General features: G+C 41.8%; 1 protein-coding gene across 7 annotated transcripts in view; it reads left to right on the top strand.

Annotated features, from left to right (window-relative positions):
* The window catches only part of PLEKHG1 (pleckstrin homology and RhoGEF domain containing G1), a 112797-nt gene that overhangs the window by 92679 nt on the left and 3595 nt on the right, over positions 1 to 16523 (top strand). For all 7 annotated transcript variants that reach the window (XM_079971490.1, XM_079971489.1, XM_079971488.1 and 4 more), the window contains 13 exons: positions 1857 to 1903; positions 2415 to 2565; positions 4719 to 4850; positions 6464 to 6646; positions 6800 to 6895; positions 8300 to 8386; positions 8950 to 8983; positions 10239 to 10334; positions 10848 to 10886; positions 11344 to 11366; positions 12777 to 12962; positions 13997 to 14113; positions 14740 to 16429. In XM_079971490.1, the coding sequence (XP_079827616.1) occupies positions 1857 to 1903; positions 2415 to 2565; positions 4719 to 4850; positions 6464 to 6646; positions 6800 to 6895; positions 8300 to 8386; positions 8950 to 8983; positions 10239 to 10334; positions 10848 to 10886; positions 11344 to 11366; positions 12777 to 12962; positions 13997 to 14113; positions 14740 to 16429 (2881 nt within the window). The remainder of the gene's footprint in view (positions 1 to 1856; positions 1904 to 2414; positions 2566 to 4718; positions 4851 to 6463; positions 6647 to 6799; positions 6896 to 8299; positions 8387 to 8949; positions 8984 to 10238; positions 10335 to 10847; positions 10887 to 11343; positions 11367 to 12776; positions 12963 to 13996; positions 14114 to 14739; positions 16430 to 16523) is intronic.

Here is a 16523-nt window from a genome sequence, read left to right as displayed (position 1 = left end):
GAGCAACAGGTGACCATCTTCAAGCATCTACTGCCCTAAACAAAACAAGGTGTGAACTGGAAGCTCATGAGTAATGCAAATTGCATTTATGACAGCCCTTTCCCTCAGCTGTGACGATGACAATGGGCTAGCTGTAACTGCAGTCATCTTATTTGCATGTTACAACTTGTACGTTGAAGTCAAAGGTAAAGGTAAAGAACCCCTGACAGTTAAGTCCAGTCGCAGACGACTCTGGGGTTGCGGCAGTCATCTCGCTTTACATGCCGAGGGAGCCAGCGTTTGTCCGCAGACAGTTTTTCTGGGTCATGTGGCCAACATGACTAAGCCGCTTCCGGCAAAACCAGAGCAGCGCACGGAAATGCCATTTACCTTCCCGCTGGAGTGGTACCTATTTATCTACTTGCAGTTTGATGTGCTTTCGAACTGCTAGGTTGGCAGAAGCAGGGACTGAGCAACGGGAGCTCAACCAGTTGTGGGGATTCGAACCACCGACCTTCTGATTGGCAAGCCCAAGAGGCTCAGTGGTTTAGACCACAGCACCATCCGCATCCCATGTTGAAGTTGGTGCAGAGCAAAATGGTTTGCATGAAATAGACCTTACGAACTGCTGAAATTACAGAATTAGTCTGTTTTTGTTTTGTTCTCAAGTCTTCAGGAGCTGCTACTTGTGTTTGGAACTATGTGAAAAGTGCATTAGGTGCAGAATGGGAAATCCTGTTCCCTATGCCTGAAGATTATACAGGGGGAAAACCCCAAATGGTGGCATTGTATGTACACTTTCAAATAAGCTTCTGTATAGCACCAATACTTGCTTGTGGCAAATAAGAAATGACTGCAGGGAAACTTGGCACAAGTCAGCTTTGTTGGTTCTTTTTAGATCACACATTTATTTCATTTTAAAAATAATAAAAGCATCAACAATAAAAACTTACTTAAAAATCAGTTTCCAATCCAATTCACATGCAGACTGGAATAAAGCTAATGAATTACCGTATTTTTCGCCCTATAGGACGCACTTTTCCCCTCCAAAAATGAAGGGGAAATGTGTGCGCATCCTATGGGACGAATGCAGGCTTTCGCTGAAGCCTGGAGAGCGAGCGGGGTCGGTGCGCATCGACCCCTCTCGTTCTCCAGGCTTCGCGGACCTCTCCGCAAGCAGCAGGAGCGCTCCTGCTGCTTGCGGAGAGTTGCCTGCATGCCGAAGCCTGTGCGCGCTGAGCTCAGCGCACCAGGCTTCGCGGACCTCTCCACAAGCAGCGGGAGCGTTCCCGCTGCTTGCGGAGAGTTGCCTGCATGCCGAAGCCTGCGCGCGCTGAGCTCAGCGCGTCCAGGGTTCGCGGACCTCCCGCTGCTTGCGGAGAGTTGCCTGCATGCCGAAGCCTGCCCTCGCTGAGCTCAGCGCGTCCAGGCTTCGCGGACCTCTCCGCAAGCAGTGGGAGCCAGCGCTGGGCTCCCACGGCTTGCAGAGAGCTGCCTGTTAGGGGACTTGGGTCGGGGGAAGCTTGGGCCTCCCCAGCCCCACGCCTGGGGAGAAATAATTGCTTCCCTTTATTTCCCCCCAAAAAAACTAGGTGCGCCTTATGGGACGGTGCATCCTATAGGGCGAAAAATACGGTACATGCCTATCAATACGGAAGAGTAATTTTTTAAATATTTTTTTTTGTAATATGTTAAATATTTTTTTTTTTTTTTGTAATATGCCTATCAATACGGAAGAGTAATTTTTTAAATATTTTTTTTTGTAATATGTTGGGATTTTTTTACTGCTTTCAAATAAGTGTTGGTTTCAGAATTTCTAGGGAGCTGTAATAAAATCAATATACTAAATCAGCTTTCCCCCTTTTCCTTATATTCAGAGTGAAGAGTTCCACATATATACACAGTATTGCACCAATTATCCAAGGTAGGAGTATCTTATTTTTGAGTGTGCTCTTTCCCTTTTATCATTTGAAAGGTGGTGAATAGAGAATGTGACCATAATGCTTCAGACTAACATTTTATCCAAACGGTATGCTTTACTGTTTGTGGATTATATTAGTAAGGCAAAGAGGATAAATGCTTCCTTGCCCGTTAGAAAATGCAAGCAAGTAATTTTATGCTTATTTTAATTATGTTGCATGGTAATCAGTTATTTTGAAAGTAGGATGCTAAAACTTGTTACTTGTGTGGCATGCATGCATGGCAATCACAAGTTTGTAAACTTCACATAACTCTCCTGTTTATCTTGCGCAATAAATGCATAATGCTTGAAGTTGATCCTAAACAGGCACTCACTTGTAGGACCTATCATGCATCCAAAGCTGTGGAATTCTGTATAATATAGGATGATGATGATAACAACAACACAACAATAACAACAACAACAACAACAACAACAACAACAGTTCTGAGAGCTTTATTGTTTTGTTTTACAGGTCAGTGGCTGTACTTACCGAATGCATGAGGAACAAGTCCCTGGCCAAGTTTTTCAGAGAGAGACAAGAAGCTTTACAACATTCTCTGCCTTTAGGATCTTACCTCTTAAAACCTGTTCAGCGGATACTCAAGTATCACCTTCTTTTGCACGTATGTTGTCATTTTATTTTTTTATTTTTTTAAATAATTTTTTTTATTAATTTTCCAATTTTTAACAAACACAACAAAAACAACATAGAAACAAACACATAAAATCATAATTTCTTAACCTTATTTCCATAAGCCTCTTTTCTCGGACTTCCCCATACCTTCCCCTTTTTGCATCCTTTTATTTTTAACAATTATTCAACAACCCTTTTAGCCAATTAAATATAAATTCATTCTCCCTTTCAATTTCACCCTAAATCAAACAAAATTTACCGCTGTAATTCTACGTCTTCCTCTCCCTTAGCATTTTAGCACTCCTCAATTTTATAGTAGCTCTTAAGATATATTTTAAACTTCTTCCAGTCTTCTTCCACAGTCTCTTTCTCTTGGTCGCGGATTCTGCCGGTCATTTCTGCCAGTGTATGTTGTCATTTTAAGTGCCTCCTCTTCAGATAGTCAACTGGAACCTGGCATGGGGTGGCAGTCCAGATCAGCAGTGTGTTTCACATTGGGCCCTGCAGCGGCTCTTTATTCAAAATTAAAGTGCCTAGTTTGAAGGAGGCCTGCAAATAATATAATGTGTAGCTAGGCTTTTGTGCTGCACTTAAAACACAAGCAAGCACAAACTTTCTGATGAAAGCTCATATGCCAGAAAGAAGTACTGTAACCTAGCCTTCACCCTGACATGCTAGGCTTCTGCAGATGTTGAATTTCCAACCCTTCCTGCCTCTTTCTCCATCTTTCTCCCCTCCTATGCTTATCAAACAGCTTCTTCTCTGATGCTGCAGCTTCTTCAGAAAACATGCAGTACAGACCTATACATATTTTCATAAAAAGAGTGCAGTGCAGTCCTGAAGAGAGCCAGTGTGGTGTGGTGGTTAAGAGCGGTAGTCTCGTAATCTGGGGAACCGGGTTCGCGTCTCCGCTCCTCCACATGCAGCTGCTGGGTGACCTTGGGCCAGTCACACTTCTCTGAAGTCTCTCAGCCCCACTCACCTCACAGTGTGTCTGTTGTGGGGGAGGAAGGGAAAGGAGAATGTTAGCCGCTTTGAGACTCCTTAAAGGGAGTGAAAGGCAGGATATCAAATCCAAACTCCTCCTCTTCTTCTTCTTCTTCTGTACATCTTTACATACTGTGCTCATTGGGGCTCTTGCACTAGCTGGTGTGTTTAAAAGTGCAGTTTCAATTCCAGACAAGGGCAGCTGGTGAGGAGGGTGGGCCTGTATGAAGTCATCTAAGCCCAACAAAAAGGTCCCCCCCCCTTTTTTTTGCATGCATGCATGGTGGTAGAGAAAGTACATATCTCTTCCTTTATTTCCCATGGTTTTAACAATATTTTCAGAAATCTGGTTTCTTTTTAATGGTTATCATGTGCTTTCAATTAGGAGATTATACCCGTAACTACATTTCAGAGTCCAGAAATTTTAATCTGTAGTGTCTGCCTAAGTCTAATGCTCGGATGTAATTATCAAACTGAGGTTCTGTAGCCAAAAGTAGAGGCAAGAAAGCATACTGAATGACTGACTCATTTCTCTTATTGTATGCTAATAAATTCTGCTTTGATAGCTGCTACTATAACGCAGCAGAGTAATGCAGTTGCTGTAAGGATGCCTATATTACTTATGGCTCATGAAATCAAACACAATCCACTAGCCATTTAGGGCAGCCCATCAAAGGCTCATCAAGCCGCCTCTTTTTTGCAGCTTGCTGGAGACTTCAAAAATGGCCAGAATGTCACACACCTGATATGCCACAATATGTATCTGGTGGCCTTGATCAGTCACAAATTGTATGTGCTTGCTGTTAGCAGAGGATACGCCAGTCTTGTCCAACTTTTCTGTCTCCATCCCAGTATAACACAATGCCTTTACATTATCAGGATCCTGGAATCATGAGGGGTTTGGAAAAAGGGAAAAGAGACATATACAATGAGGTGGCTATCAGTGGGAAAATGGGGCTGAAGGAAAATCTCTCGCGTGCAGGGTAAGGTGCTGCATATTTTATAGACCAGGGAACCCTGCTGTAGTGACCAAAGAAGTGAACTGCAGTTGGGAGGAGCTAAGTGTCAGATTATTAACCGTAGTTTACCATCAAAACATTTTTGCAGACCTCTATGAGTTGTAAATAGTTCCCTCTTCATTGGCTTATTTACTAGGAGATAGAAAACCACCTTGACAAGGACACTGAAGGTTATGATGTAGTTTTAGAAGCCATAGATACGATGCAGAGAGTGGCGTGGCATATTAACGACATGAAGAGGAAACATGAACATGCTGTCAGGCTGCAGGTGGGTTGACAAGTTTTCTATATCAGTAGTTTTTATCTTTCTATCTGGTTTTTGGTTTATATAGATTGGGCACCAGCATTCTAAATGGCTATGGTTTTGCTTTCCTGTGCATGCTAACAACAACAACATATTTTCACATATGTTGAATTTGATCTTCCTATATTTTAAAGCATCACACTCAACCATGGCAACTCCCAATTATTATTGTGAGATATGTTATCTGTTACATGTGAAAGTACCTTCAAAGTGTGCTTGAGAGGTTCTTCTGAAATCTGTGTCTGTGGAATGTACAAAAGACACAATTGTGCTTGCAAGCTTTCTTTGGCGAGATCAGAACCCAAATGTAAATCTTCCTTCTCTGTCAGAAGATGAAGTTTCGCTTGTACACCCACTCAGTTTCTATGCGGTCAGTGATTCATTTGTAGTCTTAAAAACTTGTTCACATGGCTTATGACTGCCCAAAACATCTCACAAATGCATATTTCCAAGTTGTGGATTGGTTCAGACATCATATTGGACTTCTGCTTATTTGAAGAAATCCTATAGGTGAATCCATTCACATAAGCAATGCAACTCTTAATTTGGGTGAGCTTCTATGATATCTGAGACTCTAATGAATATAATTTAAGTTGCTGTGGTTAAGGTTTGTGAGTTTCAGGCATACATCTTGCATTGATAATGTAACTAAGGACTTATATGAATTCAAAGAGCAACCATATGCAAACTTACAGTAGGTTAACAGGAAGTATACAATTGTAGGCTGGCTGGAAAAGTAGCTAGTACTTTCCACTTCTTGTGTACTTCAGAGACCCTTTGATCACATAAGTTGTTTCTCACATCTTGCACCATTATAAAACACCCTCCCCTTCTTCCTATTCTTTTCCATATAGTGGCCCATCTATCCGTCTAATGTCCAGCCTTATGGCTTGCTAAGAACTCTCTCCTTGTGCCAACCTTCTCTCTTGCATCATCTCTAAGGGACCATGTAAGATAATCAGACAACAGTGCAGTGCAAATTGGCTGCATGTCATAAAATACACATCTGCCAACTCTGACATTTAGAAATAGATTTCTGTTTGCCTATCATATGACAAATGCCTGTATGCTGCAACGTACCGTGAGACAGCTGTAGTATTTCTGTTGATGTAGAACAGGAAAGGCAAACTCTCTGCCTGGGGACCTGATCCACACACATCCATGCAAATGGTCATAAGCTGCATTAGGGTTCTGAAACCACATGGAGGCCTGCCTCCTGGTCTAAGGACCAGTTTTGCATCACAATTCCTGTGGTGGTTCTGCTGCCATTTCTGCTGCCCTGAGCTCTTCCTGTATGTGTGGTGGTGCAAATATGTGTATGAGGGAGAGCAAATGTGAAATGGTTATGCCTACCTAGGCCATGCCCACTGCTAGGGTGTGGCCTTGGAAGGTAGGTCTACAGAGAATGTGGCCCTTTGTTAGTCATCCCTGAGGTAGAAGCAATGCTTTTTCACACTGTTGATTAATAAGAGGAACATGATAGTGGCTTCATTACACAGCACTTGCCATGTGATATTTCCCAATGTTGTGTTTTTGATGAGCTTGCTTCATTATCCTACCCTCCTCCCTTTTTTCAGGAGATACAAAGCTTACTCACAAACTGGAAGGGACCGGACCTTGCTAGTTACGGCGAGTTGGTTTTGGAAGGAACATTCCGCATCCAGAGAGCCAAAAATGAGCGCACTCTGTTCCTCTTTGACAAGCTGCTGCTCATTACGAAGAAAAGGGAAGAGGCTTTCACCTACAAAGCTCATATCTTGGTAGGTCTGTTTGTACTTGCAGGAGGAGGCTAAGGGAACAAGCAGCCCAAGGGCTGCAAAGGAGAGGAAATGGACTATGTCAAAATGTCCAAAATATAAATACCCATTCTGTGCACAAGATCTTCCTCTGACAAGCCTTTCTCTGTGTTGCAGTGTGGCAATCTCATGCTAGTGGAAGTCATACCAAAGGAGCCTCTGAGCTTTAGTGTCTTCCATTACAAAAATCCCAAGATGCAACATACTGTTCAGGTATTTAAAAGCCATAACATACTGAATGCATTCTGAAACATGTTATTAAGGATATAATTTTCCTGATATGTAACCTGTGTATTGTAACTGAAGTTTGCACCATGTTGATAGTATTCCACTTCCAGGTTTGTGTAGGGAAACCAGGCCCTATTTCCTATGATCTCAATCTATCCAATTGCCCCCTTCCTTTTGGAAGGCAGTACAATCCCAAATTAATGCACTCATGCAGTGGGAACATGAACTGCTTTTAATACCCTAAGGGGCAAATTGGACATGCACTTAAAAATGTTGCACCAATGGGGAATTTTTCCTAAGATTGAGAGAAAGCAATGGTTTTCATTCTGATCTCTATGATCTCTCCCCTTCCATCCAGCTGGCTCCATGTTATGATTTGGGCTCCCTGGCCCTGAAGGAAAGAAACAAAAGATGCAACTGCATTCTACCTGTTTAAGTGCATACCTAGTTTGACCCTCAGCTTCTGTTTCATCTTTGCACTTTGAGAATTAGACAAGTAGGGATTTGGAAAATGCATGTGTGCCTGAAACTGATGGTAATATTTTGGAAACCCTTTATTTCACTGAATTTTGAACACTAGGCCTCAATTCTGATCTTAGTTAATTCTTGGAGGAGGAAACCACAGGCCAATTTTAGAAAAGTATAGTGAGGTCAATGAACATTACTGTGACTTGGAAAATAAAATGACTAATGGGATGAGTTTTGTGGGTGAATAGATACAGATATATATAGAAATAGTGCCTGCTTCCCATTCTAGCAGATCTCTTCAGGAACAAGCAACCCAGCCTGCCCTGCACCACACAGCATGTTATACTGGTTATGCAGAAGTAATTATTATCCTGCCCAAACCACTAATCTGCACAGGAGCAACATGATAACCTCATAGAAGGGGAAAGACAAGGAACTAGGGCATGCAGACACACAAGGCACTATTACAGCCTGTGGTGTTCAGCTTTGCTGTCTCATCATTTTCATGTTAGTTGCCAATTGTGTTAAATAATTACATTTGGTTTTATAAATTGTTGTCAGCTACCAGACATAGAATAATATTCAGAAATATACTAAAAGCATTTTATTCTGTTGACCATAGAAGGGTGTAGTGGAGCCAAGACATTTCTGACCTTTCTTGTGGAAAGCTGTATAGACCCCTGTATGGGTGACTCTGTGACTCCCTCAGATGTTTCTGAACTCTCGGCCCCCTTCAGGCAGCATGGCTAGAGATGATGGGGATGGCAACAGATTCCCCATCTCTCCCCTATCCCATCCACTGGAAGTCAGAGCCTTCTTCATGCTCAGCCCTTGACTCTGCTAAATTTATTGTCTGGTGTTACCTACCGTCACTCCTTCATGTCTAGCTATAACTCATTGCATTCTTGCAACTTGTAACAGGCCAAATCACAGCAAGATAAGCGCCTTTGGATTCTTCACTTGAAGAGATTAATTCTTGAAAACCACCCTGCCAAAATCCCAGCTAAGGTAAAATATTAACAACTGCCTTATTTGTTTGTTTGTATTTCTATTGATTGAATTTATATACCGCCCTATATACGGAGGTCTCAGGGCAGTTCACAGAGCAAAATCAAAATACAAAACCACAAAATATATAATCAAAATAGAAACAACAACCCAATAACACCCCCACATTTATTATTATTATTATTATTATTATTATTATTATTATTATTATTAAAAAGGCATAGGATGTCTAGCAAATCAACCAAAGGCCTGGTTAGAAAAGGAACTTTTTTGCTTGGTGCCTTTTTAAGAGTGTGGATATGTTAAAAATAAAATATGTGTATTTTTGTCTTCTGTGATAGATGCATCTGGGTAGCCACATCATGATAACAGCACATGAATTGCATTCCACCAAGTTCGCTTGAATCAGGGCAGTTTTGAAACCAATTTTGCCTTTCAGGTTTTAGAAGGTTTGGTGTGGTGGTGCACCAGCCAAGGACCCAGAGTCTGGGGGACTATTGCTGACCTGAGGTGTTAAGCAAGTTTATATTGTTTATGCACAATATTTGTTTTTATTTTTTCAGGCCAAGCAAGCAATTCTTGAAATGGATGCTATCTGTAAGTATATTTGCATATAACTATTCACTTGCATTTTAATTTTTGTTAATTAAAAAACTCGGGAAAATAAGTAATAGACAACCGGATGCATTAATCTTAGCTGTCACAATGTTTTCTGGTTCTGGCTCAGAGCTTTTGAATAAGAACGTGGGTGAGACTTTTAGATACTTTCCCTCTTGTACAATTTGTTTCAGTAAGGTAGATACACTAGCCACAAACTCAAACTTCCATGTGTCACAGTGTCTAAACTCAGATCTCTAACATGGATCACTGCCTTGTCGTGACAAAGGGGCTTGAATAACTCAGAGAAGCTATGAGTTATGCCGTGCAGGGCACCCAAGACAGACAGGTCATAGCCAAGAGTTTAGACTAAATGTGATCCACCTGGAGAAGGAACTGGGAAACCACTCCAGTATTTTGCCAAGAGAACTCCATGGACATAAAAAAGGAGAAACTTTGAGAAGGAAGTGAGAGTTTCCAAGGCATGCTCTGGTTCATGAGGTCACGGAGAGTCGATCATGACTAAGATGACTAAACAACAACTGGTTTTGGCAACAGTGTTGTTCAGTGTGACTCTCTATTTCCCTTAAATAAAAGATTGGCAACCACAAACAGGATCAAAGTTTTCTGCTTATGAAAGTTTTGCCAGCTCGTACATCACCTTGTGTTTTGAGATTCTTAATAAGAGCACATTAAATAATTAATGATGAACTATGCTGTCTTTTCGATTCATTTTTAATATCACCCTTCCAAGGGACTGCTATTATGCATGGAGAATGTCTTCTCCAAAATTGTGTGTGGAGTGAAAGACATTTACATAGCTTGTATGTTGCTACCCAAGACATTTCCCAAGCATCCCTCTCAAAGCCATTCACTAATATGAAATAAAACTGAAAAGTATCCTTGGGAACAATCAGGGGGCATTCTCAAATTGTTCCTAGGTGACTCCAGCCTAGGCATAGGCAAACTCGGCCCTCCAGATGCTTTTGGACTACAATTCCCATCATCCCTGACCACTGGTCCTGTTAGCTAGGGGTGATGGGACTTGTAGTCCCAAAACAACTGGAGGACCAAGTTTGCCTATACCTGCTCCAGCCTTTAAAACCAAGCCTGCTTCTCCCTGCATTGTCCTATTCTAGGTTTTGTTTGTGACAAAGCCTTGAGAAATGTAATGCTGCAATCATAAAGTCTTCTCCAAAAGCTCACCTGATGTATGAAGTCATACTTACATATTGTTTCTCTAATTTCTTTATAGATCACCCAGGATTCCATTATAGCCCAGAAGGAGAAATGAAAGCATTGAGTAATTCTAAAGAAGGAATCGCCCCACAGAGGGTGAGAAGGAAGTCAGGTAATAAAATATTTTGTTGTGGTTTCCTATAGGAACATTCTTTTACAGTCAAGTCATCCAAAAAGGTCCTTATACTTCCTGGTCCCCACCATCAGAAATGTGGTGAGTTGTGCTGTGCCTTTTCAATAGCAGCACCAAGCCCTATGGAAGAGGTAGGGAAACTGTGGTCCTCCAGATGTTAGCAAACTACAACACCCATCATTCCTGACCATTGGCCATGCTGGCTGGAGCTGATGGGAGTTGAAGTTCAACAACATCTGGAGGCCACATGTTCTCCATCCCTGGTGTAAGCCGTGTTTTGAGAACTTCTTTGCCTGGCACTGACTAACACATATAATTTGGTGTAAAACCGAAGTCCAGGGTAGTCCACTAAGTTTTTCTGGGGTGTTACTGTTTCTCTTTTGGCTGCTGTTGGTTGTAGTTGGGTTTATTTAGGATACTTTTTAATAATATATTTTAAATCAGGAGACAGCATAAACATTTTGAACAAAAGCACATGTGTTCTTCCCGCAGAACCTTCGTCCAGAGCCCATAAAATCATAAAGCCAACTGGTGAGTTACAATGTGTCCTGTATGTGATATTATGCATTAAGTATTACAAATCATATGGCACCTTTAAGTGTTCGATTAAGTCTATGTAAATAAAAAAACGAAACCCTGTTGTCCTGGGAAGGAGTCGTGTTCAATCTCTTGTCAGGGAAGAAATGTCAGATTTGTTAAATATCTGACACACAAAAATAGCAGCCTTCGAAAACCAGCAGGCAAGCCTTTCAGTTTTGAATGCAGGGGGAGTTTTTCACATGGGATAAATTTATTACAAAAATGTTCAAGCATGCTTGCCTTTATTGATAGGGCCCATGTTAAACGCAGTACTTTGGTTTATAATTTCCATTTTAAAGTCAATAGGTGTTTTAGACTTAAACCTGTTTTTCACAAATGCGGAACATAATTTTTTTACTAAGTGATACTTAGGATTGTTTTGTTTTTTGTTTCCCACTAATAATTTCAGAAATGGACCCAGACACGAAAAAGGTAAGCCATATCATTCTCCCCACCCCCAGTAGCTTGAAAGTGATTTTCGAAAAAGTTAGATTTGAAGTACTGAATACTTCTTACAACTTTAGAACAGTTTGTTTTCCCTTTTCCACTTATGATTGTTATCCATGCCTGCCACCTACTGGCTGTCATGGTCTTACCCTTCTTTACCTCCAGTTGTGCACAACTGCAAACAATAAGCTCAGGGTTGGCATACAGCATTTTATACCTGAGGCAGGAAATCTGAATATTCTCCCACCTTTCCAAACCATAACATGCAAACAATCCACCTGGAAGATCTCCTGTGCAGTCGCCATTGAAATGAATAGAGCTATGTAATAACTTGATCAATTATGTGCCATGCGTCAAACATGTCTGTCGCCCGTTTTGCCCCCCTCAATGGTATCCCAGCTCTGTTCCCTGCTGGGTGTCGTGGTAGTGCGGTTTTGAAACATAACGAAGGGTGGGGAAAGAGACCAAAGAGACTAAGTAGTGCTGCCTACCACATACTCTCTTGATTCCTCTAAGCCAGAAATTGGCCACCTATGGTTCTCCAGATGTTCCTGGACTACAGCTCCCATCATTCTTGACCATTGGCGGTGGCTGATGGGAACAGGAGTCCAACAACATCTGGAAGGCAGCAATATCCCCACTTCTGCACTAAACTCGTGGTAATTTCACTTCCCTTTTACCGCTCCGTGTTCTGATATTAAGCCACATACATTTCCTATACATCGGTGTCTCATCTTCAGAAGGATGTGTGTGTCTACTACTGAGAAATAAAAGCTATGTGAGAGATGATTTAAAAAGAGACCAAATACATGATGTAATAATAATAATAATAATAATTTATTTATATCCCGCCCTCCCCAGCCGAAGCTGGGCTCAGAGCGGCTAACAGTAAAATAATACAACATTCTAAAATCATTTCATTCTAAAATCAATTCAAATCAAATTAATGGCAACCATTGGGCTAGAGTTCTGTGAGGATTGCCAAAGGAGGGGGTCAGGCTGTGCCCTGGCCAAAGGCCTGGTGAAACAGCTCTGTCTTGCAGGCCCTGCGGAAAGATGTCAAGTCCCGCAGGGCCCTAGTCTCTTGTGAGAGAGCGTTCCACGAGATTAGAGCCACAGCCGAAAAAGCCCTGGCTCTGGTTGAGGCCAGCCTAACCTCCCTGTGGCCCAGGACCTCCCAGATGTTTTTGTTTGAAGACCGTGTGTGGCTTGTGCGTGTGTGCACGTTTATATATGCATATATTTGCATGTTTATGTAAATGTGTATGTGTATGTGTATATATATATGTGAATGTGCTACACACCCACATCAGAATAGCTGCTGATCTAGCTATAGCTTTAAAATGAGAAGGATGGGACCTGGTGCTTCATATAAATATATATTTTCCTTCCAAGCGGATCAGTATTGAAGGAACCCTGCTATCTCAGGCTGAAGCCCTCCTCAGTCCTAGGAAAAAGTTTTCACTGAATCACAAAGGACTGGACTCCAATGAAGTGGCCTATAGTAGCGACCAAGAGGATAACGCTCTCACTGGTGTGATGGATCAGACTGATGCTGACGATGAAGAAGAGACTGAACAGGTAGCCAACTTGCTTTGTGAAATGGAAAGATGAACAGTAGGGGGTGTGTCAGATATGGTACATAAAGGATGAGAATTACTGGTGCTTGAAGGATTTATTTCTGTTAATTCCAATGCGAACCTACCTGATCCACACTTCCCAGATTGGAAGTGTGTGAATTGGAATGTAATGATTATTTGGATTTTCATTTCCCCAAATTTTGTGATGCAGTTTTCTGTTGTTGTGGTTGTTATTTAAATTGCATTTTTAAACCACGTGTTTAGATAAACACATTTAAAAATGCACACACACACACACAGAGAGAGAGAGAGAGAGAGAGGGAGAGAGAGAGAGAGAGGGAGAGAGAGAGAGAGAGAGAGAGAGAGAGAGAGAGAGAGAGACAGAGAGAATTTTCATGCTGGGAGAGAAAAGGGGACATCATCTTCTCTTTGCAGTGCCTTCCTCATACTGAAAAAAAATATTGCATGTGTATATTTATACACAATATACACCACTTGTGTATATTTGTACAAAATATTTTTACATGATTATTATTTTAAAATGATAATATTATTTTGAAAAATAGTAATAATCCGTTACATTTTTTGTGAAAATTTCTAGAGGCCTGTCAGTGCTCAGGCAGCCTTTCTGAGCTTGTAACAAGACTTGCATATGTTCCTAGCCACTGTACATTTATTTGAGAGGAAAACACCACCACCCAAAACTTCGTGAAATGTAGAATCCTCATGCTTTCAGAGTGATGGCATTACAGCTACCATATCAATCAGAAAGCAATGTCTTCCAGAATACTCTTCCTGGAGCCCACCATCTACCCTGCAACAAGAAAAATATATGTCCTTTGTCAAAAACATTTTGTGTTAGCGTACTGCCTTTTGCTGACCTCTGTCAGCTTAGGAGACCCCACCAGAGAGTCCTTTCCACTGTAATAATGCAGTATCTTGTCGAACATTTGACATTTCTGAGACTTGGCTTTGGCTGAAGGCTTTCTCTGTAAAGGATTATGTGTCATACTGTAACCCTTCTGTTTTCTGCAGACCACACAACAAAATTCCCAGCAGAAACCAAAGGGAGGCCGCAAAAGGTTAAACAGTCAAGTTGCTGAAAATTTTGAGAAACGAAGAAGTGTTAATCTCAGTAAATGTGAAATTCAGGTACAGTCTTTATGGAAAAGTGGTTGTATAATTTGTCAACTTAATGTATTCAGTGGTGTGAAATAAAATGTCTTCTTTTGAAGGCATTTCAAAGGAGGTTTTAAGGAGAGGAGCATTCAAATTTTGCTTTTAAAAAGCCAGGAAAATAATGCAGTGCACCCCTATCCCTGGTTTCTTGAGAGTAAATCCCGCTGACTGTGTTCAAAGGGACTTACTCATTTGTGTGTGTCTGTTCAAGATTGTAGCCTACGGAACCCGGAGGCTCCGGGGTGTTCTGAACCATCTGGAGGGGCCTGCAGACAAACGCTTCTGAATGGCTAGGGTACATGAGAGGCAGAATGGATGGTTGATGAATGGAGTATGTGTTTGTGCATGGGGTTTGTGTGAGAGATGAATGGATGATGAAGGGGGGAGGATTAAAGACAGAAAGAGAAGGAAAAGAGGTGTCCGCACCCACTTTTTGTCTTGGTTCTGTCCAGCACCAATATGTAGCACCCAGCCAGTTTCCCTCAAGGAAATGAGACTCTCAACTTCAGTAAAGGTTGCCCTCCTCGTATATGTGATTACAATTCTGCATGTTAGTTAGATCATAGACTAATAGTGTGCTCTGTTTCAAAACTTCATAGAATGCAAAGGAGCCTGCAAATGAAGCACCTTCCCAGGTCAACGCAAAGCTTTCATTTTCCTGCGGTGGAGGTGGTCATCCATCTCGGCAGTTTGCACCACAAAACAGCTCATTTATGGCGAATATTTTGGGCAGAACAGATGCGGTGAGAAACATCTGGACAGACCACCAGATTCGGCAAGCCCTGTTCCCAAGCAGACGCCCCCCACAAGAGAACACAGAGGACGAAGATGATTATCAGATGTTTGTACCGTCAGAATCTACATCCAACTTGGTTTCCATTGGCTGTGAAGAGAGAGAGCCTTCAGGCCGCCCTTGCAGCTGGCACGTAGGGCTAGCTCATCAAAGGGACATTTCTAACTCTAACTCTCACAGAATTGTGAGGCGGGCCAGCAGTGCTGGGGAAAGTAAAACTTCTCCGTCTGGTTCAAGATACAGAAATAATGACCTTGGTCAGAATGCTACTTGGAATGAAATAAAATGTTCCAGGAGTGACATGGACAGTCTGCAGGTGTACCTGGAATCTTCAGAAGAACTGACTATTGATGACATAGATCATGTCTATGACAATATAAGTTTTGAAGATTTGAAACTAATGGGTCTCACTCGTAGGGAAGCGTCTGACCGTGCTCCACAAGGGTCAGCTAGAGACTCACTCTATGAGGCTCAAGACCAAGACATTGCTTTCAATAAAAGACAGGCACCTCAAAGCAGGACCTCTATTTCTACCAGCAGAAATGAAACTACTCCCAGGAGAGGAACTCCACCTGTAAGCTCTCATGATCTAAGGATCAGTGAGGAAAATATCTATGATACCATAGTCCTCCCAGAGCAATCACTGACAAATTTCAAATGTGATCGCCTTAAGTGTTCCAAAAAGAGGAGTTTTCTGGGTCTGGAAACAGATTTTGCATGCTGTGACCACCTGCGGCAGTTTGTTTCTGAAGAAAGCCTCCATTTCAGTGAAGATGAAAATCCCTATCATTGTGTTCCATTAGATCATGATTATTTGAGCTTAGTGGATAGCTCATCAAACTCTGATTCACACTCTCACAAATCTGCTGCGGACAAGTTATCTGAGGAAGTGGATGAAATCTGGAATGACCTGGAGAATTACATCAAGAAGAATGAGGAAAAGACGAGAGACCACGTCCTTGCAGCTTTTCCTGTCTGCAAAGATGACATAGACAACAACACTCCTACTAGAACTACTTGTGAGTTAAATAAAGATGTGGGATATTCACTCCCCCCTCTCTCACTGCCAGAAACACCTGTTTTCCCAAAAGCTTTGCCCAACAAAGTTGCCAGGTTGAGTGAAGCCAACCTCAGATTCGAGGAGGAAGCATCGCTATGTAAGGAAACACCATGCAGAGCAAATTCCTTGATGAGTCTCAACAGATCTTCCCTCTCCAATGAGAGAGCTTTTGTCGATAGTCTTTATGAAACTGCCAGTAGTATTCTGTGCAGTGCAAATGCAGAAAGTACTGACAATGAAGTGTATGCTGTGGATAAAACAAAGAACCGGGTCTTCACAATGGCAAGACAGTACAGTCAAAAAATTAAGAAGGCAAACCAGCTTTTGAAAGTAAAAAGCCCAGAGCAAGAGCAACTTCTGAGCCGGCAACATAAATCAAGGCACAAGGACTTAGCAGCCATTTTGGAAGAGAAGAAACAAGGAGGCCCAGCCATTGGTATGCTGACAATGTTGTTGTTTTAAACTATTCTTACATTGAATACTTTGAATGCCTTTGGAGGAGGTGCACACAGGTAGCTTAGCAGCCTATG

This window comes from Podarcis cretensis (genome assembly GCF_951804945.1).
Source record: "Podarcis cretensis genome assembly, chromosome: 3".
Taxonomy (NCBI): Eukaryota; Metazoa; Chordata; class Lepidosauria; order Squamata; family Lacertidae; genus Podarcis; species Podarcis cretensis.
This window is presented reverse-complemented; position numbering and strand designations above follow the sequence as displayed.